At 40.2% G+C, this 26,131-nt stretch overlaps 1 protein-coding gene across 2 annotated transcripts in view; it reads left to right on the top strand.

Moving 5' to 3' along the window:
• The window catches only part of CAB39 (calcium binding protein 39), a 92,279-nt gene that overhangs the window by 41,106 nt on the left and 25,042 nt on the right, over positions 1-26,131 (top strand). For both annotated transcript variants that reach the window (XM_043444745.1, XM_043444746.1), the window contains exon 3: positions 22,262-22,426. In XM_043444745.1, the coding sequence (XP_043300680.1) occupies positions 22,262-22,426 (165 nt within the window). The remainder of the gene's footprint in view (positions 1-22,261; positions 22,427-26,131) is intronic.

Here is a 26,131-nt window from a genome sequence, read left to right as displayed (position 1 = left end):
CCAGCATCAGGGTCTTTTCAGATGAGTCATCTCTTCACATCAGGTGGCCAAGTATTGGAGTTTCGGCTTCAACATCAGTCCTTCAGATGAACACCCAGGACTGATCTCCTTTAGGATGGACTGGTTGGATCTCCTTGTAGTCCAAGGGACTCTCAAGAGTCTTCTCCAATACCAGAGTTCAGAAGCGTTAATTCTTTGGCGCTCAGCTTTCTTTATAGTCCAACTCTCACATCCATACATGACTACTGGAAAAACCACAGCTTTGACTAGATGGACCTTTGTTGGCAAAGTAATGTCTTGGTGTTTTAATATGCTATCTAGGTTGGTCATAACTTTCCTTCCAAGGAGTAAGTGTCTTTTAATTTCATGGCTGCAGTCACCATCTGCAGTGACTTTGGAGCCCAAAGTCAGCCACTCTTTCCACTGTTTCCCCATCTATTTGCCGTGAAGTGATGGAACTGGATGCCATGATCTTAGTTTTCTGAATGTTGAGCTTTAAGCCAATTACATCAAATGTTCCCACTTGCGCATACTCAGAGGTCAAGATTTAATGAATTATTTTTCTGCTTCCTCATGCTACTCCTAAGTGAAACAGTTTTTTAAACTGAGTGTGTGAGGATGAAAAAACTACAATGATAGCTGTCATAACTCGGGCAGGTCAGCACCATCAATGCAAATGGCAGCAGTGGAAAAAGGCAAATTATGTATTATACTGATATGAAGACAGTTTTGACCTCATTGACCCCTTGGAAGGGTCTCAGGGAACCTTTTTCAATAACACAGAGGTTGAGAATTCCTGCTCTAAACCTAAGCAAGAATAGACCTCTTGCTATTAGGATAAACAAAGCGAAGAGAATTAGTTGAACTTTTGAAAAATAAGTTTTGTTTCCAAGAAAGGGGACAACTCTGAAGACCAGTTGATACAAATTACTTATTCTGGAATAGATTAGGAATAGAGAGGAAGACCCTGAACTTTGTGATTTCACTTTCTTGTCAAGATTCAAGAGACAATGCTAATACAAGTGCTGTCTCCTGAATCTTGACAAGAAAGGGAACTGAGACCTGAAAACAATGGAAAGATAAAATATTACCACTAAATTAAACACCCTGAAACGTTTTTCGTACTTAAAACTGAAAACTTGAAGGTTAGGATGCTTTGTATGATTTGTTATCTAGCATTGTACTGAAAATTCTAGGCAATGCATAAAGAAATGGCTTAGAAATTAAAAATACATTTATTTCAAATAAAGAAGGGAAATTACAGTGTATTTGTATATCTTTACAAAACACAGGGGAATCAGTGTGAAAATGAGAGTTCACTAGGGCACCTAAATGCAAAATTCAGAGCTTCCCTAAATATTAGTCAAAATGATCTAGAAATTATAATTTTTTAAAAAGTATTTTATTTGTAGTAACAACAAATAAATAGGGGATCTGGGAATACTTTTATCAAGAGGTGTGCAGAACCTGTCCATGTCATTGGGCAGAATATAATTAAGATATCTTATCAAATCGATTTTTAAGCTTAAAGCAGTTCCATTCAGATCACAGCAGGATCTTTTTGTACCTTGACAAAAAATGATTATGAAGTTCTGGAAGAATAAATAGCTGTAAAGTTGTGCTGGAATTTAAGGAATATGAATTCTACTTTGTTTTGAAGCAAAGCACACATTTCATACATCCACTCTCAGTCTTCCCCATCATGGTTAATGAGACACCATTCTTCTAGTTGTTCAGGCCAAAAGACTTGCGTCATCCATGACTCCTTTCATACTTCCCAAATCCAATTCATGAGCAAATTCATCCACTTTATTGCGGCAGGGAGTGTTAAAAAGCCAGAATCTAATGATCTCTACACCCCATTTTTCTGGTTCCCACTCCTGTCTAAGCTATTGTTATCTTTGCTCTGCATTGCTGCAGTGTTCTTCTAACTGATCCCCCACAACCATAATGATTCTTTCAAAACGTGCATCAAATAGTGTTTCCCTTAGAGTAAAAGTCAGAATCCTTACACTAGCAGAACCAAGTTCTACAGGTCAGCTCCTGCCTAGGCCTGTTTGTAAGGCTCATGAGGTAAGAATGGTTTTTATATTTCTAAAGGATTGGTTTTAAAAGCAAAGAAGAATATGCAACAGAGACTTTATGTGGCTTGTAAAGCTTAAAATATTTCCTGTTTGGTGTTTTTACCTAAAAATAAATGCCCATCCTTGCCCTGGTCAGTCAGGCCCATCCCTTCTCCTAGTACTCCCCCCAAAGTTGGCTTGCTTTTCCTCATGCATTCCAGTCCACCCCTGCCTCGAGGCTTGTGCATTGGGCTGTTCCCTTTGCCTGGAATGTTCTTCCCCCAACTCTGCTTGGTTTGCCCCCTTGTTGCCTTCAAGCCTTTGCTCAAATATTGCTTTCACCTAACCCCCTATTTAAAGTGCAGCCTAGTCCCCGGCATTCCTGTTTACCCGATCTTGCTGTTTTCTGTATATCACTTAACATCTTTAATATACTTAATGATTTTTTTAAAATTAGTTCTTCCCTCTCCTAGAACATAAACTTTCCAAAGACAGCTCCATAATTATTTTTCATTTATTGAAAATGAAATTCAGAGTCAACATGAAGCACTGTCAGCTTGTATCTCTTCTAAACTCTTAGTGTCTACTGAATAGGATAAAACATGTATTACTGAGGATGTTGTAATAATTTGTATGTTGAGTTTATGACCAATAAGAGAGTATCCCAACCAGGTATCTTCTGAATTTTATGATGGTGGCCAAGTATCACATTCCTTACAGTACTACCACCCACACAAATAGTGAGATAAATGACCCTTCTCAAGAGGTCTACCCTGTTAGTCCTAGTATCTTCCATATTGTTTTGTGTTTATTAATTATCTTCCTGTGTAGTTCAAGAGGCTCAATGGACACTTTTCATGATTGGATGAATAATTATACCCAGTGGATCTAATTAATGGATAACCAAGCACCTAGGCAGGGTTTTGGTGACCTGTTGCAGGATACTGTCCCCAACTCTAAACTTTTGATAAGCTTTATTATCACTGAGGAAGGGCTTAATTAACAGAGCTTATGAATGACAGAAATTGGAGAAGGATAGAAAACTCTGTAGGTGACTAAATCAGGCACCAAAGAAGGGTTAATTAGCTGGGAGAAGGTGGGCAGGAGGAAGGATATGATTGTAACTGATAAAGTGCAGCAAATATACAAGTATCACTCTGTATCAGGGTCTGAAAAAGCAGATGGGATACCAAAGGAGAAAATAAAATATAATCACTAAAAGTATTTGATTAAACCAAAAGAAGGCAGAAAAAGAGGAGAGAATGGGTAGAACAAATGGAAAACAAATAGCAAGATACTAGACTCAAATGTACTGTTATCAATAATCACATTTAATATAAATGTCTGAATACTCCAGTTAAAAGGCAGTGCTTGTCAGGTTGGATATGAAGGTCCTAACTGGATAAATTTAGAGATTATCATATTAAGGGAAGTATGTCAGAAAGAGAAAGACAAATACCATATGACATCACTTCTATGTGGAGTTTTTAAAAAATGATATAAATGAACTTATTTACAAAATAGGGATAGACTTACAGATGTAGAAAACAAACTTGTGGTCTCCAGAGAGTATAGCAGGGATAAATTGGGAGTTTGGGATTAGCATACACATCACTATATATAAAACAGATAAATAGCAAAGAGTGCTGTGCAGCACAGGAAACTGTGTTCAGTATCTTATAATAACCTAAGGTGGAAAAGAATCTGAAAAAGAATGTCACATATATGATTATAATCACTTTGCTGTACGCCTGAAACTAGCATACCATTGTAAATTACCTATACCTCAGTTTTTAAAAATGGTTAAAAAGAGGAAAAGTCCTAAGTGTCTGTGCCTACGAGAAATGCACTTTGAAGACAAGTAAAAGGATGGAGAAAGATATACCAGGTTAACACTTGTCAAAAGAAAGCTGAGATAGCGTTATTAATATCAGAAAAAATAGATTTCAGAGAAAAGAATAGTATCAGGGATAGTTATTTCATGATAAAATAGGGGTCAGTTAATCCAGGGGACATTACAACCTAAAATGTTTATGCAGCTAGTAACAGCTTTAAAACAAAGCAAAAACTGATCAAACTATGAGGTGAAACAATTAAATCCACAATTAAAATTGGAGATTTTGATACTCCAGTCTCAGTGATTGATAAAAGAAGTCTGTGAGGCACACCAGTAGATCAGTGGGACAGAATAGAGAATCCAGAAATAAAACCTACACGTGGTGTGGAAATTTTTTGCCAAAGATAAAAATGCAGTTCAGTGGAGCAAGGATAGTAGTTTTAATAATTGGTGCTGGAACAACCTGATAGCCACATGTGCAAAAAATATGTTGGACCCATGCCTCATGTCATATACAAAAGTTAATTCAAAACAGATCACACAACTGAATGTAAAACCTAAAATTTTAAAGCACCTGGGAAACAGGAGAAACATCTTCATAACCTTGGGATAGGCAAAGAATTCTCAGATGTGATACCAGAAGCATACTGTATAAAAGGAAAAAATAATAACTTGGAATTCATCAGCACCGGAATCTTCAAGTCTTCTATAGACACTGTTAAAAGAATGAAAAGACAAACCACAGACTGAGAAAATCTTTGCAAAGCATACATTTGATGGAAGATTGCATCAAGAATACTTAAAGAACTCTCAAAACTTTATAAGAAAGCAATAAAAAAAAAATGAATTCCGTATACACTTCACCAAAGATGATATACAGATTTCAGATAAACACTTGCAAAGATGTTCATCATAGGAAATTGCAAAGTAAAGCTATGATGAAATAACCACTACACACCTATCACAATGGCAGGTATTGAAAATACTAGCTATATCAAATGTTAATGGTTATGGCGAGACATTAAAACTGCTGGTAGGAATGTAAGATAATATAGCTACTTTGGATAACAGTTTGTCGGTTTCTGGAAAAGCTGAACTTACATCTAGCCATTTCACTCCCACGTATTTACCCAAGAGAGCGAGAAACATATGTCCATACAAAGACTTATACATAAATGTTCATAGCAACTTTATTTGGAAGAGTCCAAAACAGGAAGTAGCCCAGGTGTGTGAATAAACCAGTTGTGACACATCCATAGAATGGAATACTAGTCAGCAATAAAAAGGAACAAACTCTTGCTGTTTATAGCAGCATGAATGAATCTCAAAATAATGTGTTGAGTGAAGGAAGCCAGGCTATAAAGAATACATAATGTATGATTTTGTTTATATTACAGAACTGTGAATAGCCACAGTGACAGAAGGTGAGATGAGTGGTGGGCGGGTTAGAGTAGGGTTGGTGGAATGAGGGGGATTATAGCAGGATCATGGTAGTCATGGATATGTTCGCTTGTCTTAGAGGTGTGTACCTAAGTCCAGAGTTATCAGCTTGTACACTTTAAATATGTGTGTTTTGTTGTATGTTAACTGTAACTCAATTACAGTTGACAGGGAAAAGGACTCTCCATGTAGCAGCTGAGGTATAGGTGACTTAGAACCATAGATGTTTACCCTAAGAACGGATAGACCATATAATAAAGCATCCAGAGAGACTATTGAAAGCCTAGGTTGCAATAGTAGAGAAACAGCAGCCTCAGAGTGACCATCTTCTGCTCTGTGTAGACAAGTCCATACTGAGTTTGTGGAGAAGCTCGAGTGTTGAGAGGGGAGTGACCAGGTTAGCACTGAAATTCAGAGTCCTGCCATGAGAAACAGTTGAAGGAACTGGAGATGTAGAGAGAGAATCAAACTTGAGTCCTAGTGCTCTTAGTAAAATGTTTTTAGGGGATCATTTTATGTTAGAGGAGCTTCCAGACTGACAGAAGATAGACTTAAGACTTGTGAGTGGACATAAAACAGGGAGTCCAGTTTCATCTTGATATTTGGGAAAATAAGTGGAAGTTAGCTTCCACGGGAGAGAGCAAGTTTCCTGTCTCAGGGTTTGTGTTGTTGTGGGTTCAGTGATCACTTAGGTATTGTAGAAGGAATTAGAATTGTATGATTGACACATCCTTACATTGATACAATACCGTTACTTTGCAAGGTGCCTTTGTAGAAAATAGCCCTCCATCTTATTTTGAGGTAAAATGATATCCTCCATCTTACTTCGAGGTACAATAGTTACTATTCTCATGATCCACGTGAAGAAAGCTTGTTTCCAGGGACATTGATTATAGTAGAATCAGAGGTGGTATTCACTCCTAACTGCTAAACCTGTGGTAAAATTTTGTCTTTATCTCCTTTGTTCTTGATATCCATGGGCATTTTCTCATTCATTTCTTGTGATCTTATAAACAAAATGATAAATATAACATTTGAGTGTTTCTTTCTTTATAGTATGTTGATATTTTTCCTTATTCTGTATGGTACACAGTTGCCATATTAAGAATTGTCTGTAATAGAAATAGATTAGTCCCTTAGGAACTGGGTCATACCTTTAAAGAGAATTTGAAAACTACTTTCCTTATACCTTTAGAAAAAAGTGGTTTATCTTACCATCTTTATTTTTAGGTAGCTGGAGCATGGGAGTCAGATGGAATGGAATTCGTTCTCTCATTGCTCACAGCCACATAGATCTGGTATACATAATGACTGTTTACACACTCTGCCACTGCATGCTATATAAAGAAGGTATAGCTGCCTTGCTCAGCTTACACTTGGTGCTCTTCATCACTGTGAATGCATGTGTTCATGGGATTGAATAGCTATATTCACTCATTTCATGAGAGGACTAAGTTTGCTGGCATATTTAAGAGGGGGGAAGGGAGTAGTCTTTTCATAGCATAGCCATTTAACAGTGACTCATGGTTACTAAACTTGTTCAGAGTAATCTTTGACACCAGAAGGTTATTAATAGGCTTTTCTTAGCCCATGATCTTTCAGTTTAGTATACTCAGGCATTTTCTTTAGTAGAGAGGCACATATATGAATAAGGATTTTTTTTTAATTTAGAAATTAATATGGTAATAAAATTGGTCTTATTTTTGAGTATTTAGTGCCAGCAATGTTCCTCAGTTTACTTTTAGATTCCATCTCACATTGTTTATCTTAATTTACTTTAAGAACTTCCTTTTTTAAATGAGGTCATCTAATAAATCGCTTTTTGAGAATGAATTGATATTTGAGGCAATAAATATAGGCTGTAAATATTTAGAGGACTCTTGTTTAAAATTATTCTTTTGCATAAGAGTGGGTATAAAGAAACTCAAAAAAATGTATAATACAAAATAATAAATGATATGAGCCCCCTCCTCCTCAAAAAAAATCTGGGTTTTTTGAGGAATTTCTCAATAATAACAATTAGGTTGCATGTAAATTAGAATAAGCTTGATTGTATAAACCAGTAGTGAACAGAAGAATGGAAAATTCTACTTAATAGATCACTTCAAAATTTTTTCTAAAAAGGTGACTTTATAAATAATGATTCCCATCTGATTATGTTACCTTCTGTGGAGTTCCATACTCACAGTAATTGTCAGGACAGGGGTTTTTTTTGTTGTTTGCTTTCAAAAGATGGCAATAGAAGTAATTACTGTCATCGCTTCCATTGTCACCTTTTGCAAAAGATCCCCAACTTGATTGAATCCATAGACATTTTAGTGCCCTTCCATATAGGGCAGACAGATGGGCACATGGATCAAATTTTGTCTTTGTTCTTAAGGAATTTATAATCTAGTAGAAGGACTTCCCTGGTAGCCCAGATGGTAAAGAGTCTATCTGCAATGCAGGAGACCTGAGTTCGATCCCTGGGTCAGGAAGATCCCCTGGAGGAGGGAATGGCACCCACTGTAGTATTCTTGCCTGGAGAATTCCATGGACAGAGGAGCCTGGTGGGCTACAGTCCACAGGGTCACAAAGAGTCAGACACAACTGAGTGACTAACACACACACAGAGGAGATAGACATGTCAAATAATATAATACAGCAGAGAGATACTTGGGGGTATGAGTGAAATTCTGTGGGAACCCAGAGAAGAAAGCAGTTACTACCTCTGTCAGAGATAGGTATGGAGGTAGCGAGCAGTGACATGTGAACTGGTTTAAAGGTGTTTGGCAAGTTGAGAGTGAAAGGGAATGAAATGTGAAACACCTTAAAGTATGGCATGTCCAGAAAACAGTCGACAAGTTTAGGGTGATTTTGTAGGAGTGGTTAGAGGAGAATGTGGTAGATTGAAAAGGGCCTTATGTACAACCTAAAGATAGACTGAGGGAGCTAAAGAAATCTATTGTTTTTCTGCTTTGTTTTAAATCTTTAAATAATTTTTAATTCACAGAAAGTTGCAAAAAAGTATACAGGAAGATCCCATGTACCTTATACTCAGTTTCCCCCAGTGGTACCATTTTACTTAACTATATACAAAATCAAGACAAGGAAATTGACATCGGTACAGTCCACAGGCCTCATTCACCTTTTCCCAGTTTTACAATTTTGTGAGTGTATGTGTCTCTGCAGTTTCATCACATGTGTAACCACTACCACAACCAAGATACAGAACTTCTCCATCACCACAAGCTCCCTCTTGCCATTCCTTTATAGCCATCTCCTCTCCCCTATCCATAACCCTTGCTGGCAATCACTGATCTGTTCTTGCAACCTATAATTTTGTTATTTCAAGAATGCCTTACAGATAGACTCATATAGTATGTAACTTTTTGAGACTGGCTTTTTTCTCCTCACCCAGCTTAATTTCCCATGAGATCTATGCAAGTGGTTATTAGTATCACTAATTCGTTTTGATTGCTGAGTGGTATTTTGTTCCGTGAATACACCATACTGTGTACATAGAGTGAATGTTTAAGTGGAATGTTTCCAGCTGGGGCTATTACAAATAAAGCTACTGTGAATATTTTCATAAACGGATTTTGTGTGAACATAACTTTTCTCCCCTCTAGAATAGATGTCCAGGAGTACAGCTCCTGGCTCATGCAGTAAGAGCAGGTTTAATTTTAGAAGAAACCACCAGCCTCTTTCCCACTACATTCCACTAGTAGTGTTTCACGGTTATAGATGGGATGAGATGGGAAGTGTTGGACTGCTGGACTTAATGGCAGAATATTAAACTTGGTAAGAGGACTCGGATGACAAGGAAGTCTTAAGATTAAAGAGGAGAGGTAAGATGTGAGACTAAATTTCTGAGGGAGAATTGAAAGGATTTGATGGGTATCCAGAAGGGGATACAGAGGATGAGATGGTTGGATGGCATCACCAACTCAATGGACATGAGTCTGAGCAAAGTTGGGGAGATAGTGAAGGACAGGGAAGCCTGGTGTGCTGAGTTCCATGGAGTTGCAAAGAATTGAACACAACTGAGCAACTGAACGACAACAACAATGTAATTAACTATAGATTCACATAACCTTTGGGCTGTCCTTCTACAAACCAGGTGTTTTTCAGAGCGTGAGTCATTAAACCATGTCCCAGGTTAGCCCAGTCCTGGTTTTGTAAAGTTTTATTGAAACTCAGCCATACCCATTCGTTGACACATGGTCTATGGCTGCATTCCTGGTGCAATGGCAGAGTTGAACAATTGTGACAGAGACCATGTGACCCACAGAAAGACAGCGACATCCTTATCGAAAGAAACTTGATAAGATACTTTTGATGAGGTAGATTACAACAAGGTGCTTATTTTAATTAGAAATTGGAGGTAGGAGTGAGGTGCAGGAAAAGTGTGTTTGTTTTGCTTTTTTTTTTTTTTAAAGGTTTTTATTTAACCATTAAAAAATTGAAGTATAGTTAATTTACAATGGTTATTTCAGGTGTATACAAAGTGATTCAGTTACATATACATATGTGTGTGTGTGTACATATATTCATATATATTTTTTCAGATTCTTTTCCTTTATAGGTTATTACAAGATTTTGAATATAGTTATCTGTGGTATACAGTAGATCCTTGTTGTTCATATTATATATAGCGGTGTATATATGTTCTTCCCAACTCCTACTAATTTATCCCTCCCCGCTCCTTTCCCATTTGGTAACCATAAGTTTGTGTTCTGTGTTTGTAAGTCTATTTCTGTTTTGTAAATAAGTTCATTTATATTATTTTTTCCTATTCCCCATTGAAGTGATGTCATGTATTTGTCTTTCTTTGTCTGACTTATTTTACTTAAGATGATCATCTGTAGGCCTATCCATGTTGCTGCAGATGGCATCATTTCATTCTTTTTTTTATGGCTGAGTAATATTAATATTTTTGTTTTGCTTGTAAACTTAAATGTTCCACAGATATGCAAAGGGTACTCTGAAGAAGCAAGTTGGCCATGTTTTCCGGTGCTATTTCTACCTTAATCCACTTTTTCAGTTTCACCCTATCCTTATTTATCTATTGGGTCTCTATACAAGATCTTTATTTTGAGAAATGATGGCAGCAGGATTAGGAAGTATGTTATCAGTGCCCCAAAAAACATTTAAAAACCACGGGTTTGATGACCTCTGACATCTCTTTCAACATTTAAGATATTGTGATTCCATACTGAGCTATCCCTGCAAGTTTAACATATTCAATTCAGAATTCATCTTCTCTGTTCCAGAATTGGTCTCTCTTCCTGACTGCCTAGCTTAAGAAATGTCTTTCTGGCTCAAAACCTTAGAGCATCAGATTCTTTGTCTTTACTTCAGTATCTGCCAAAGTTCTGTTCATTTGAAGTCATTTGGTGAGGAGAGAAGAGGCTGAAATTTGCAACCTCTCACTCTTTGCCTTTTTGTAAGCACTCTGTAGGTAATGTGGGAGTGTGGGTGTTTGGGTACCTGTGTGTGTGCAAGAGATCTGTGCTTCCTTCATTAAGCCTAATAGTTTTATTAATTGATTTCTATATCTATATGAAATACTATATTCTAGTATGTGTTCATTCCAAAAATTAAGGAAGTTCAGCAGAGCATAAAAGGAAAACTAAAGCTCATCCTCAGTCCACTCCTGCATGCAGTGAGGTACTATTAATGTAGTGGGACAGCCTCTCAGATTCTTATTCACATTCTCAGTCTCTCTCTCTTTCTGGGGCAGGTCAGTTACTCAGACCGAGGTCATGTTATTTTAGGTCCTGGTTTGTTTGTTAATTTTAAATCTTTGCATGTCAGTATATATCTACTTAATTGTTTTCAAAGCTTGCCATAATCTTCCATTTTATGGGTACATCATTATATAACTAGTTCAGGGTTTTGGGTTTTTTTGTTGTTGTTGTTTTTTTGCTGCCTCTTGCAGCACATGTGGGATCTAAGTTCCCCGATAGGGAAGTACAGAATCCTAACCCCTGGGCCACCAGGGAATTCCCAGAGATAACTTTTACTTCTGATCTTTCACTGTAGTAAATGACCCTGCTTGTACTTAAATTTCTGTGTAATTATCTGTTTCCCCAGGGTAAATTCCTTAGATGTATAATGGGTGACTCAGAGGAATTGCACCTTTTAAAGCTTTTTGGTTTTTTGTTATATTTTACTAAATTGCCCTCCAATAAAGTTGTACCAATTTATTTTTCCTCAACCAATATATCTTCCAGAAGTCTTTGTTTCTGCTAAGTGAGGGAAAATATTTTATCATTTTCAATTCAGTCCAGTCACTCAGTCATATCTGACTCTTTAGACCCCATGGACTGCAGCACTCCAGGCCCTATCCATCACCAGCTCCCGGAGTTTACTCAGACTCATGTCCATTGAGTCAGTGATGCCATCCAACCATCTCGTCCTCTGTTATCCCCTTCTCCTCCTGCCCTCAACCTTTCCCAGCATCACGGTCTTTTCAAATAAGTCAGTTCTTTGCAGTTTATCATTTTAAGCTACTATTATTATGTTAGCTTACATTATAAAGTAGTATATCTTCTTTAAGATATCTATTTGTCAAGAATATCTTCTTATCTTTTAATTTCTGAATTAGCCATGTCTGTACTTCAGCATTTTACTCTTGCTGTGCTTAAGTGTGCTATGAATTCGTAAGTCAGGCTTAACAAGTAACTTTTATCTGTTAAAACTTGGGGCAAAGAGGAGAGCATACCCAGTCTCATACCCCACCAGATAAACCCTGTACCTCCATCTGTGAGTAGACACCTTGTCACCTTTCACCTCCTACCATGAGGCCACTTTGGAGTCTTCTGAGTAGTTGGGCTTTGTTGGGACCAGAAGAGGTGTGACTGATAAGGACTGTGAGTACTGCAGGGACGTGGTCTGCAAGCACTAGTGGGAGAGTGAGGAATGCCTCTGATGTGAAAATGTCTCTTGCATCACAGCTTTGTATCTGAGTGATTGCCACTGATGATGATAAAATGGTACAGGGATGGGTACTGTGGGACATGGGGTTCAGCGAAAGAGATTTAATATGACCGCTGAAGTTTTGGAAGTCTTGAAATAGGCCACCAATGTTAGGCTTGCTAGTTGCTTTTTTTCTACCTCTTTGTATTTTTTAATGAGAAAGCAGGCAGCAGGGAAGTCTCACAGCCTTACTTCTAACTGGGGAGGTTATTATGGGCACAGCTCTTGAAACTTTGAAGTATTTACTTGTCTCCTCACCCTGGTATGTAAAGAAGTATGGTCCCGATACTGTTACTAGTGAGGTGAATAGTTGGTATGAACTTTAGAGTATTGGTTGCTACTTAAGTAGATCCTGTACCTTACATTGTTTGATGTAAAAATATTTTTTGAGATACTGATTAGAAATAAAGTCTCCAACTGATTATTTGTGGAAGTCAATGAGGCTTTATGGCATGGGATTAATATGCCTGCCCCCAACCCACCCTACCCAGGCCTTGCCTCTGAGAAGCTCTGCCAAGGCTTAGACCTTTTCCTCTGTGACTCTGCTCAACAGAGGTGTCCCCGAACTCCCACTATATGGCCGCCTAGTAGAATCACACAGGGTAAACCACTTCTCTGAAGCTGCAAGAAAACAACCAGGAACTTCTCACCTAGACAAGTCAGCTGCGAGTGAGTGAGGCACGATCCACATTTTCCAGTCAAGTGAGTGGGCTTATCATGGGAGTAGGGGGGAGGGCAGTTCTCTCACATGTTTTTCTTCATGACCAGGTATTTATAAAGCAGTTGGCCACTGTTAGTAGTCTATACCCATGAAGCATACTAATACTCTGAGGCTCACTGGCCACATAAGTGTAGCATCTGTGTCTCAGAACACCACATTTTACTGACAAAATGTCCCAGACTGTTAGTTCAGTGTCAACAAAATCATGGAAGTCAGACTGTGTGTCAGTCACTGTCTCGTTCACGTTGGAGGGAGGGAGTAAGCATGCCCTTTCTGAAGCCCTTGAGTGTTAGGGAAATGAGAGGTGCGGAGGAGGGTAGAGCAGTACAAGGCGGTGGGGAGACAAGGTGGCAACTGCTGCAGCAGGAGGAGAACGGCGGGAGCCAGGACAGGCTCTGGAGGGCAGAGGAGTAGTGCGGGCATCCAGGCCACTTGAGCAGAGACAAAGCCTCCAGGACAAGAGGGCGAGAGTAGAACTGGGAGCACCTTTATTTGGGATTTGACATCTTAAGAAAGGGAATGGTTCCCAGCAGGCATCGGGCCCTGGAGCCTTGCATGAGGCCACACAACTGACAGAGTTGCAAGGGCGGGGGGGCCTTGAGGCAAGGCCAGCCTTGTTTGTGTAGGGGCCTTTTCTCTGGCACCCATACTAAGAACTAAGTAGGAGGGCTGCCTCTAACCTGTGAAGTAAAAGCAAAATAACCAGGTTGTTTAAATTTTAAAACTGACAAAATGAGTACTGCAAAAGAGTACCCATCCCCAAATGTTAACATTATATTGTAGACTGTCCCTTAATTTGGGTTTGGCTGATATTCCTCATGAGTCAATGTAGGTGATGCCTTTTTTGGCAAGAAAAAAACAAAAGTGATGCTGTGCCCTTTGCAGTGTGCCCTTTCAGGAGGCACATGAGGTCAATAGCCTCAGTGCTGTTCACAGGTGATCACATGGTTAAAGGGTATCTCCATGTAAAAAGACTGTTTTTGTTACTAGTAAGTCTCAGGGAAGTGAGCATCTTTGTTTAAAAGTCCCCCAAGTGATTCTGTGTATCTCCAGGGTTGAGACAAAGAATGGCAGAAATATATCAGGGTGGATTGAGGAAGTTGAAGATGTTTTCAAGTCTTGTCTCAGTATGGGGGAACTGAAGCTAGCTATTCAGATATGGACCAGAGAAAGAGAGCTAAGGTCTCTGGAGGAAAGTGGAACAGTTTTGGAATATTTGCTGCTGGGAGTGGCCAGTTGTGAAATCCATCCAGTTTGAAGGAATGTTTCTGGCTGAGTGAAGGCAGTTGAACAGCATGAATTTTCGTGAACCAGGTGTATACAGATTCCATCACCTTCTCTACCCTGCGGCTAAAGCAGAGAAAGTTTTCAGTAAAGAACATCCAGCGTTGTTTAGGGAAGCAAGAGAACTGGAACTGTGAGCACGGGCAGCCCCGAAACTTGCAGGCTTAGCAAGACAGGTATAACATGACCGTTAAGGAGCCCAGGGGATGAAATGTCATGGTGATCTCAGCAGCTTGACAAGGGTACAGTTGTGAGGAGCTGTAAGTGTGAATAGCTTACTTAGTAGGTGTGAGGGGACAAGCTGGGAGGTGGCAGATAAGGCGGATGTGGTCAGAGAGGCAGAGAACATGTGGGCAGAATGCAGGCTGGCCAGACAGCGGGCGCTGGGCAGGGTCCCTAGTGTGAACGCTGATGAAGGGAACCAAATGAAATGTAAATGAGAACAGCTAAGTTAATTTATTCTGTACGTGGCATCTTCATTAAGTAAATTCTTACTGCATCGCCTTTTCTGATAAAACACTTCATAAACTTTTGAAATCATGTTTAGTGTAATATATGCTCATTTTTATTTCTTTTTAAAGCTTTTTTTAAAAAATCAACTTGTAATTTATCTATGTAATGGGGAACAGAAATTACACAAATGGTTGAAATATTCATAAAATTAGAAGTCATTAATTGAGATATAAACTTGATTATTCTCATGTATCAGGGCTGTTAATAAACAGTAAAGTTGATGAATTTTAGGGAATTCCTGGTGGTCCAGTGGTCAGGACCCAGTGCTTTCACTGCTGAGGGCACGGATTTGATTGCTGGTTGGGAGCGAGGCCAAAAAAATAAAACTTTAAAAGTTGGTGATTTTTAGTTTTTCTTTTATATCATGCTGCTGATTATCCTATGTGGATGGTGACTAACCATGGAAGTACTCAGGTTTGGAAGTCTCTTGTCCCCAGTGCCATTCTCTACTTTGGAGTAGTTTGAGTCAACCTTTTATCTGTTAAGCCCTATTCTAGTCTTCAGCTTTTTATTTGGCAGTTTTTCAAGGTGTGATTGGTAGACCTATTTACATATGTTGAGCTATATACTTAGTTATTTGTTAGAAATCTTAAAAATGTAGGGAGGGGTGTCGTGTGGGGAGGAGTGAAAGAGGGAAACAGAAGCAGAAGTCAGAAAAGGCAGCTGTTACAAATATAGTGAATACTCGGATCTATTTCTCCCATTTCCTTTGTTATTTTGCTCTTTAAAAAATTAAAATGTGAATTGTAAACCATTCAGACATATCTGAAATACAGCAGGTGCGAAGTAGAGGATTCTTCCCTTCGCCCTAGGCAGCCGGTGCTCAGTCTGGTGTGTGTTCTCCCAGACTGCTGCCTTGGAGGAAACGGGGAGCCGGGTCCCTTGCTCACCACTGTCTCTGCCGGGTAGGTTCCCTTCACTTTTCTTGGTGAGATGCTACAAAGTGTCCTTCCTTCAGGTCCCTGTATCTGCGCTTCTTTTTAAGAGGAATTCCTTGATTTTTATGGTGTGAGGACAGCACATTTCCCTACCTCCGGTGTCCCTCCACATTTTATATCCAGCGATCACGTGCGGTCATGTTCAGACACTAGTCAGGTGTGTACGGAGCCTCTGCAAGAATGGGGCTTCTGATGGGGCAGGAGGAAGCTGACATGAACTGGAAATCACAGGGGAGAGCAGAGTTGCATGCATCGGTGCTGCTGCTGCTGCTGCTGCTAAGTCACTTCAGTCGTGTCCGACTCTGTGCGACCGCATAGACGGCAGCCCACCAGGCTCCGCCATCCCTAGGATTCTCCAGGCAAGAACACTGGAGTGGGTTGCCATTTCCTTCTCCAATGCATGAAAGTGAAAAGTGAAAGTGAAGTCGCTCAGTCGTGTCTGACCCTTGGAGACCCCATGGACTGCAGCCTACCAGGCTCCTCTGTCCATGGGCTTTTCCAGGCAAGAGTACTGGAGTGGGCTGCCATTGCCTTCTCCAGCATGCATCTGTGAGAGACACTGAAAAAGCGGCAGGAGGATGGAGAACGGAACTGACTCAGAAAGACTTCTCTGAGGAGCTGACCAGAGCCACGCAGTGAAGGGGGAGTGGGAGTTGGCTAGCAGGTGGGGCACCATGTGAGCGCAAAGAACATTGTGGGCTCAGGAAACTTTGTGCACAGGGACCCTGAAAGGGGCCCAGTATGACCAGAGCCTTGGTGTGTGGGTAGTGGGGAGGGATTGTAGTGCAGGGTCAGGGCAGAGGGCACACGTCCACCATACAGGGTTTTAGGGGCCACGTCCAAAGGGAATTTTCTGCACCGTAAGAGCAATAGGTAATTGAAATATTTTAAACACAAAGATTTAAGCATTTTAAGGGCTAGTCAGAAATTGTCATCATTTTGTATTGTGAAAAGATCATTCTGGTTGTGATGTGGAGAACAGACTGTAGGGAATTCAAGTCAGTAGGCTACTTAGTAGTCCAGACAGGAGTTATGGGGACTCCAGCTTGAATGGTGATGTGGGGTCTAAATGGATGGATTTTAGAGATTTTGTGATAAATGAGATGTTGAGGCAGGGCACTGAAGAGGAAAGAGTCAAGGATGAATCTTAAATTTCTCATACGTTATAAGAACATCATTAGTGGTATCTCATTCCCTGAAATAGGGAACAAGGGAAGAACACCAGGCTTTGGGGCAAGACCGTGAGTTCTGTTCTAGATGTGTTAGATCTGAGGTACTTGGAGACATCCAGGTAGAGACACTTGGAGTAGTAGACACTGTGAGTAAACTGCTTAACAGGCTAGGAAGAGAACTAAATTAGAGATAGGAATCTGAGGCCTTTAGGTGTTAATTAAAGTTGTGGGTGTGGATGAGGTCACTTTCGGAGAGATGAAGAATAAGAAGAAGAGGGCCTTGTACTCTGCTTGGAGATAGTCCCAGTATTTAAATGACCCACTCAAGAAGGGTGAGCCAAACGGGAGACAGGAAGACAAGAAAAGAGGGCGCTGGTAAGTCACAGAGCACAGGGAGGCGCAGTTTTAAAAGAAGGGTGTCATCAACAGCTTCAAATGCTGCCAAGAGCTCACATGTGATGAAGACTAAAAATTGTATTTAATGGCAGGCGGGTCCTTGGTGGCTGTCTAAAAGCTGTGAAGTACTAGCTATAGAAGCCACGTGGGATTGGGCTGAAGAGCGAATAGGAAAGAGATAAAGAGATGTGGACTGTAACAGACACAAGGAGACGTTTTGAGAGATTTAATTATGGGTGGGCAGTAGCTGGGGGGCGGGGGCTTATGGGGTCAAAGGAGAGCTTCTTTAATTTTGTTAATGGGAATCTAGATCATATTTAAAGTTGAGTTTGGGAGAGTCAAGTGAGAGGGGAGTTGACTATATGAGCTGATAAGATAACAGACAGGATGGATGAGATCCTGAGAAGGGAGGAGGTGAGCGGAATTCAGAAGCCAGGAAGGTTAGTATAGGTAGATGAGTATAAATGGTTAGCAGAGGAGAGAATTGGATGTTGTTTTTCTCCCCCTTGTAATTAGGTGATAGTGTCTTCTGCTGAAAAGGAAGAAGCGGGTTTTATGTGTGAATCCAAGGGTGTTTCATCATAGGAGCATCTGTTTCCTTGCTTCTCTCTACTGTCTTTTAAAAACAGCTTTGTTCAGATATAACTTGCATATCACACAGTTCACCCATCTAAAGTATACAGTTCAGTAGTTCTTATTCACAGGTAATATGCAACCACAAACAACTACAGTCAATTTTAGAAATTTCATTACCTCAAAAAGAAACCCCATACTTTTAACTATTCACTCCCCCTTCCCCCAACTTAGTGAATACTTCATTTTTGCTATCGGAAAGCAGAGAGTACAGTCTGAATTCAGATTTAAAATCATATCATGGTTTCAAAGCAGAGTATAAACTGAGACATATGAAGGGTTATTAAGAACCTCAAAACTTTGATCTAGTCAGAGAAGCAGAGAAGGCTAAGCTCTACTCCTTAGAGTCAGTCAGTAAATTCAGCAGATAATATACTCAGAAAATCTACTAAATGTCAAATTATTCCCTGTCAAAGAGAATCATCTTAAGAATAAAGATTAATGAAGTGAAATTGAAAAGGCAACACATAATTAGATTATAAGAGAACATTTACTGTTGAGAAATGATTTTTATCTCCTGGCCCAGAAAAAGTACATTCTAGTTACTTAAAATTTATATATGGGATAATGACGAACTGGTGTCAGATCTAAGACATTATTAGCAGGATACAGTAGTAACAGCAGACTGGAAAATGTAAAGATTTAGTTAATGTTGATACTGAATAAGGATTCATAATGGGATTATTAGGAAGATACAGCATTTAGAAAATAAAGCAGTATAGTAGTCAGTAAAAATCAGCATAGAGTTAAGTAAAGAGATATTGACAAATTAACTTTATTTCCTTATATTCAGGAAATGTGGAGGAAAAGTGTATTCTTATTTTATCAAAGTATTTAACAAAAAGCCTTTTGACTATGATTTGGAAATAAATATAGATGTTAAGTGGCTGAGCAGCCATGCCCAGAGATGATTAGTAGATCATTACTGAAAGGAGCGTGATAATTCAAAGGTATACTGTTAGTCTCCATTTGGTTACTTCCGTTTCAGCATTTTGGTCAACGATAAGGCCATGGGAGGCACGCCTACCTATCAGATTTTCAGATGGTACAAAGATGAGAGCAAGAGCTGACATTTTGGATGTCCTTCACAGTCTGGAACAGTGTTGACTGATGGGCTGGTAATGAGATTAAATTAAATAGTGAGAAGAGTTAAAGCTATCATTGCAGTGTTATTCAAAGAACAGGCTTTGAATGAATAATTGCAAAAATCCTTAAAGGAGCCCTGAACTACATTACATTTGCCACATTTGCAGGGAAGTGGTGGTCTGGTGTCTTCTCCATCATTCCATCAGGATGGAGTTGGAGCATTAGTCTTGCCTTTCTGGGAAGGATAGTTAAAGAAGTTGAGAGGAGGTTTTTCTGGAGATTCTCTATTTAGGAGAGAGAGGCAAGCTGTTCTCAGTGAGTAGTTTTCATGTGGAAGAAAAGTTCGGGTACTGCCATATCTGCCTTGCAGACCCAGGACCAGCAGACACTATAGTGAGGCAGTGTTTGTCTCAACTATAAAATTTTCTAACAGCTTTCTGTTTCTAAAGTCTGCTATTACTGTATTTCTAGATGCTGGAAATACTTAAGGTGAAGCAATGTGATCATTTGGTAAGAAGATTAGAAGGTTGTAAAAGGGAGTACCATGGACATAGATGATTCTTTAGGTACCATGAAGTGCTGATGCCCTCTGAATCTGTGCTAAGTAATCTCCCTGAAGTGTATTTCTGGTCATAAATATTTGTTTATTTAGCTTTTTTATAGCCTTTACGTTTTTCACATAATTTGAATATTCTACTTTGTTGGCTTATTAGCTATGACTGTTTTGGTTTTCTTCACTGTGTGTGTGTTTTTTGGGTGTCTTTTTTAGGACTTACAGTGTATGCTTTTTTAACTTGTGGTTTTTCTTCAAGAAATACTGTACTGCTTCATGTACCTCTTCGAGCTATTGTTACCGCATATTCTTGTTCTATATATACATCATAACCCCAGAAGACAATTGCGTTGTTGTTGTGTTAGCCGCTCAGTCATGTCCAACTGTTTGTGACCCCATGAACTATAGCCCACCAGACTCCTCTGTCCATGGAATTCTCCAGGCAAGAATACTGGAGTGGGTAGCCATTCCCTTTTTAGGGGAACTTCCTGACCCAGGGATGGGACCCGGGTCTCCTGCATTGCAGGGAGATTCTTTACTGTCTGAGCCACCAGGGGAGGCCCTTACATATGTCATAAACCCAGAATACAATTGTTTATACTTTAAACAAATGATACTTTAAGCATCATTTTTTTTAAGTTATCTTTTAAAGACTTTTTAATAATGGAAAAATCTTTTAAATTTATCCACATCTCTATTTCCAGTGCTCTTCATTCTTTTCTGTATACAGATTCTCATCTTGAATCTCCAACACTTCCTATAATGGAGGACTGCTGGTGACAAAATCTGTCAGCTTTTCTGTCTTAAAAACTCATTTCACAATGACAGTTTAGTAACTTTAATGATGTTCCTCAACTGTCTTTTGACTTGCATCATTTTTGTCAAATCTGTTGTCAGTTTTTGATTCTTTGTCCATAATGTTTTCCCCCCTCTGGTTGCTTTTAAGATTTTTTCTTCGCTGAGTTTAAGCAATCTGTTTTCTCTGTTTCTTGTGCTTAGGATTTTTTTTTTTAACTTCTTGGCTCCATGGGATTATAGTTTTCATCAAATTGGGAGAATTTTCAGCCATTGTGTGTTCACATGTTTTGTCTGTCCCTCCCCCTCCTTTGGGGACTATAGCTGTACATGTATTGGGTAGACCAAAAAGTTCATTTGGGTGTTCCTGTACCTTCTTACAGAAAAATCTGAACAAACTTTTGGCCAACCCAATATTAGACTGCCCGCAGTCATCCTATAGCTGACTAATGTGCTTTTTCCCTCCCTCTCTTTGTGTTTCATTTTGGATAGCTTTTATTGCTCTGTCTTCCTATTTACTAACCATTTCTTCCTAATCTGCTATTAATCCCATCTAGTGTAATTTTTATTTCAGAAATTGTAGTTTTTAAGTGTTTAATTTTGGTATTTTTTTTTAATGCCTTCTGTATCTTTACTTAACATGCTCATTTTTTTCCTGAACGTACTGTCTGTAGTTCTAATAACTTTTAGTGTCCTTGTGTAATTTCTACCATCGGGGTCACTTTGCAGAGCTGTTACTCTTGACTGGATTTTCTCCCCATTATTGGTTGTATTTTCCAGTTTTGATTCTTTGCAGGCTGGCTTTTGAGTTTTGTTGGAGAGCAGAGTTTAGTCCCAGGCTCATTTTTTATAACAGCAGAGACAAAACCCTTGGGGAGCTCTGCTTGATGCCTGCGACATGAGGTTTTTCCATCACATTGATGGGAGCCTTGCATGAGCTCCGTGACTGTTCCCTGGCCGTGAGTACTTTCCTCACATGCATGTGTTTACCAGTGCTCAGCTGGAGAAGCAGGCAAGCCTTTTGTAGGTCTCTAACACTCTTCAGTGGAGCTCTCCTCTCTGGTCTTTGCCCACAAAAGGGACCAAGGCTCCTTGTCCTCCACAGATTCCCAGCTCTGTCTGCTCACATGTCCTCCCTGTGTGGTGGTCTAGCAGTGAGCTAGGGCAGTCATGAGGGTCACTTCATTTGTTTCCCTTCTCTCTGGGATCGCTCTCCTGTGCTGCCTGAAGTTCAGTGTTTAAAATTAATTATGTGATAGATGTTCTCCCATTTTTTAATCTTTTTCATGGGGATAAGTAAATCTGACCCTTGTTTTGATCTTGGCCAAAGTAGAAGCTTTTTAGCGACTTGTAATATATTGCTGACATTTTAGCTTTGCATTCAGAGCCTCTTTCGGCGTCGTTTCTTCTACCACTCCCTCTCCTGTTGCTCCCTCCACAGCTGTTCTCTGCCTGTCCCTCATCCCCAGCTCGTGCCATGCCTTCCCCTCAGCCTGCTTCTCCCCAGCTGGTTCTTGCTTGCCAGTGTCTTTCCGTTCTCAGGGTCAGCTCTGCCTCTTCCGTGTGGTGTCCCTCCCATTTGAGCAGAACTGAGCCCATTCTCCCTGCTGTCTTTCTGCTCTCACAGCCTTGTTCTCAGTGTTGAGGTGTACAGGTTGTGAAGCTGCTGCCTTCCCTGTTGAACACACACGTCAGTCCCCATGTGTGCACACATGTGCAGTTTTTACTGCTGAGGGCAGGGGTGGGGTGCCCACCTTTGTGTCCCTTCTGTGGGTTTGTAATACATAGAGAAGGTATTGAGCAAATGTAGGTGTGTTATTTATGTTTATTAAAATGAATTGTTCTTCTCCTCTTCCCCCACAATCAGGCTACAGAAGAAGTTTCCAAGAACCTGGTTGCCATGAAGGAAATTCTGTATGGCACAAACGAGAAGGAGCCGCAGACAGAGGCAGTGGCGCAGCTCGCTCAAGAGCTGTATAACAGTGGGCTCCTCAGCACCCTGGTAGCTGATTTGCAGCTCATTGACTTTGAGGTAAGAATCATTTTTTTATTTTTCAAAAACACTAACCATTCATAGTCCTTTTCCTATGCTCTCTCTTCTGAAATGTTTGAATATTCTTGTTCGGCTCTTGGCTCGGGGGTACTGACCAGTAAGCATGTCCGGGCTGCCTGCCTAATTAGCGGGGCTAGGTCAGGAACTCAAGCGTATTGCAGACTTAGGCCATGTCTTTCCCCCTTCTTTGACGACATCATATATGAAGTTTCTTAGGTATTTGTTACACCCTTTCATTCAGGTATATTTATTAAATGGATGCTGTTTTACATAATTCACTGGTCCTTGGCTCTCAATAAATAATCTAAAGAAGACCATAGAATGTTAGAATTTTTGAGCTAGATAAGATCTTGCGTGCATGCTAAGTCGCTTCAGTTGTGTCTGACTCGGCTACCCTGTGGACCGTGCGCCTCCAGGCTCCCCTGTCCATGGGGCTGTCTAGGCAAGAATACTGGAGTGGGTTGCTATGTTGCTCCTCCAAGGATCTTCCCTACCCAGGGATCGAATCTGGGTCTCTTAAACACCTCCTGCATTGGCAGGTGGGTTCTTCATCACTAACGCCACCCAGGAATCCCCAGATAAGATCTTAGAGAACATCTAGTTTTTTTGTTTATTTGTTTCTTTAACCTGCTGAAAACTCATTACAGTAGAGATTATGTATGTTTTGTTTGCATGGCAGTGCTTTTAAATATTTAAATTAGGATACCATTAAAACAGCAGGAGATTTTATACACAATTTGGAATTTCTGGCTTCCCTTGAAAAATCTGGCAGCATGGCGCCTGTAGCCCTGCATGGCCCTCAGCCTGTGACATGGGCATCCGTACTTGGGCATGCCTCAGACGGCGCAGCTTGCTTTTCTACTGCAGGCCCGCTGCACTCGTTTATATTTCCTGCTCATCCCTGGTCAGGACTTGATATTGTTGCCCAAGTCTATACAGCCAAATCAGGCCATGCTAGATATTTAGTGTATTTATTAGTGAGAAGAATGACCTTGATAACAGTCTTGAGAAAACTCGTCTGAGAAGCACATAGTGAAGGGCTCTGGCATGGTCATGAGCAGTCCCCTCTTTGATGCTCTGTTGTGGGTGTGCTTTGTTTAAACCCCAGTATTTATCATCCTGAGGGGTTGGATGTCTGTGCCCGTTCAGTTCAGTCGCTCAGTCGTGTCCGACTCTTTGTGACCCTGTGGACTGCAGGACGCCAGGCCTCCCTGTCCATCACCAACTCCCAGAGTTTACTCACACTCACTTCCATTGAGTCGGTGATGCCATCCAGCCATCTCATCCTCTGTTGTCCCCTTCTCCTCCCGCCTTCAATCTTTCCCAGCATCGGGGTCTTTTCACATGAGTCAGTTCTTCAAATCAGGTGGCCAAAGTATTGAAGCTTCAGCTACAGCATTAGTCCTTCCAATGAATAGTCAGAATTGATTTCCTTTAGGATGAACTGGTTGGATCTCTTTGAAGCTCAAGGGACTCTCAAGAGTCTTTTGCAACACCACAGTTCAAAAGCATCAATTCTTCAGCACTCAGCTTTCTTTTTAGTCCAACTCTCACATCTATACATGACTACTGGAAAAACGATAGCTTTGACTAGATGGACCTTTGTCTGTTTAGGTACTTGGAAAACCAGGGGAGAAAATGACAGACATCTATAACCAGGTTCAGGCTTCCCAGGTGGCACTAATGGTAAAGAACCTGTCTGCCAATGCAGGAGACATAAGAGGAGTGGGTTTGATCCCTGTGTCAGAAGATCCCCTGGAGGAGGGCATGGCAACCTATTCTAGTATTCTTGGCCTGGAGAATCCCAAGGACAGAGGAGCCTGGTGGGCTACAGTCCATAGGGTTGCAAAGAGTCAGACATGACTGAAGTGACTTAGCATGCATATATAGCCACATTCAGTTTTGGAGAAGGTTGAAGAAAGTGTGGTTCTTAGGTTACTTGAGTGTACTATCAGTAGATAATTAAAAGAGAACAAAATTTATTTCTGTCTTTTAGAACAGACAGAAGAACTTCCCTGGTGGTTCAGTGGTTAAGGCTTTGCCTTCCAATGCAGGGGCTGTGGGTTCAATCCCTGGTTAGGGAGCTAAGATCTCTTACATGCCTAGCGGCCAAAAAACCAAAACATAAAACAGAAGCAATAATGTAACAAACCCAAAGTTTTTTTAATGGACCACATCAAAAAACTCTTTACCAAAAAGAAAGAACAGAACTATGATATTTTCATTTATATAGCTGATTTCATATATTTTTCATAGAGTGTCAAATTCCAGCAACAATTTTTATTTCCACAGCAAAGGTGGGGATGCGTTGGGACCATCCAGTTCCTCCTCCTTTGTCTGCCCAACCTACTCCCCAGCCTGGACCCTGATCTTAATATTCATTTGGGATTTTAGAGACATAAATTTAAAAGAAATGTTTGCCGTTGAGACTGGTTTTCGAGATTGCCGTTACTACCCCTAACCTAGCACAGACCCCAGGGTGATCTCGGTGCTGGAAAGCTTTAATGTTTCCCTCACTCCCCTGCAGACTTGTCAGCCTTGTAACAAGTGGCTATTCTGAAACTCACTTCTTCATTTGTTACTTCCTTGTGCAGCTTTCTTATCAAGACAGTTTCACTATATGAAGTTAACAACCACCTATTTTGTTTAGCAAAGTACAGTGGTGGAACTCTGAACTATTGAGTCATGTGATACTTAGTACCTTAACTGTTAATCGATATAAAATTTTTCCCAAGTAGACCTCGTTTAATAGGAGGAGATGGGGAATTCCCTGGTGGTCCAGTAGTTAGGACTCTGCACTTTCACTATGAAGAGCTCGGTTCAATCCCTGGTCAGGGAGGTAAGATCCTGCAAGCCACAAGCTGTGCTGCACCCCCCCCCCCCAAAAAAAAATAGGAGGCTATGTCTACATGCCATTAAAGCTCAACTTCTTACAGAATTCTTTCATTTTTATTATAATAGCAGAATAAAATTTCTCCTCCCATCACTGTTAAAAGGAAGCTGCATGTATTGTTTATAATACGAGCATCCTATTTGAAGCTGCTTGCTCCCTTTGGATGGGAATCAGATCCCTGAACAATGTAAGCATATAGCAAGGTTTTGTTTTTCATACCTGAGTCAGCATCATTCTGAGAATTAGAAATCACTGAAAATTATGTGTAGTTGAGATTTCACTTTGTCAGCACATTATTCATGTCAAAAATACTTCACTACTAGAACTTGGAAATATAAAGGAAAAAATAAAATTCAGTGTCTATGAATGTTTTAAAGTCAGATACTCAGTCCTAATTATAAATACACAGACCCATGATTTGAGTTTATTTGGGAGGGTGGATGGGCATTGGGTATTTAATCAGTATGTTGATTTGAGTTTATCTGGCAATGTGGATGGGCATTTGGGTATTTAGTCAGTAACTTGATTTGAATTTATTTGGGAGCGTGAACGGTCTCTGGGTCTTTAGTCAGTACCTTGATTTGAGTTTATTTGGGATCGTGAACGGTCATTGGGTCTTTAGTCAGTACCTTGATTTGAGTTCTGTTTGGCAGCGTGGAGGGCATTGGGTATTTAGTCAGTACCATGATTTGAATTTATCTGGGAGCGTGGACAGGCATTGAGTATTTAGTCAGTATCTTGATTTGAGTTTATCTGGGAATGTGGACAGGCATTGGGTGTTTAGTCAGTAC

This window comes from Cervus canadensis, chromosome 24, assembly GCF_019320065.1.
Source record: "Cervus canadensis isolate Bull #8, Minnesota chromosome 24, ASM1932006v1, whole genome shotgun sequence".
NCBI lineage: Eukaryota > Metazoa > Chordata > Mammalia > Artiodactyla > Cervidae > Cervus > Cervus canadensis.
This window is presented reverse-complemented; position numbering and strand designations above follow the sequence as displayed.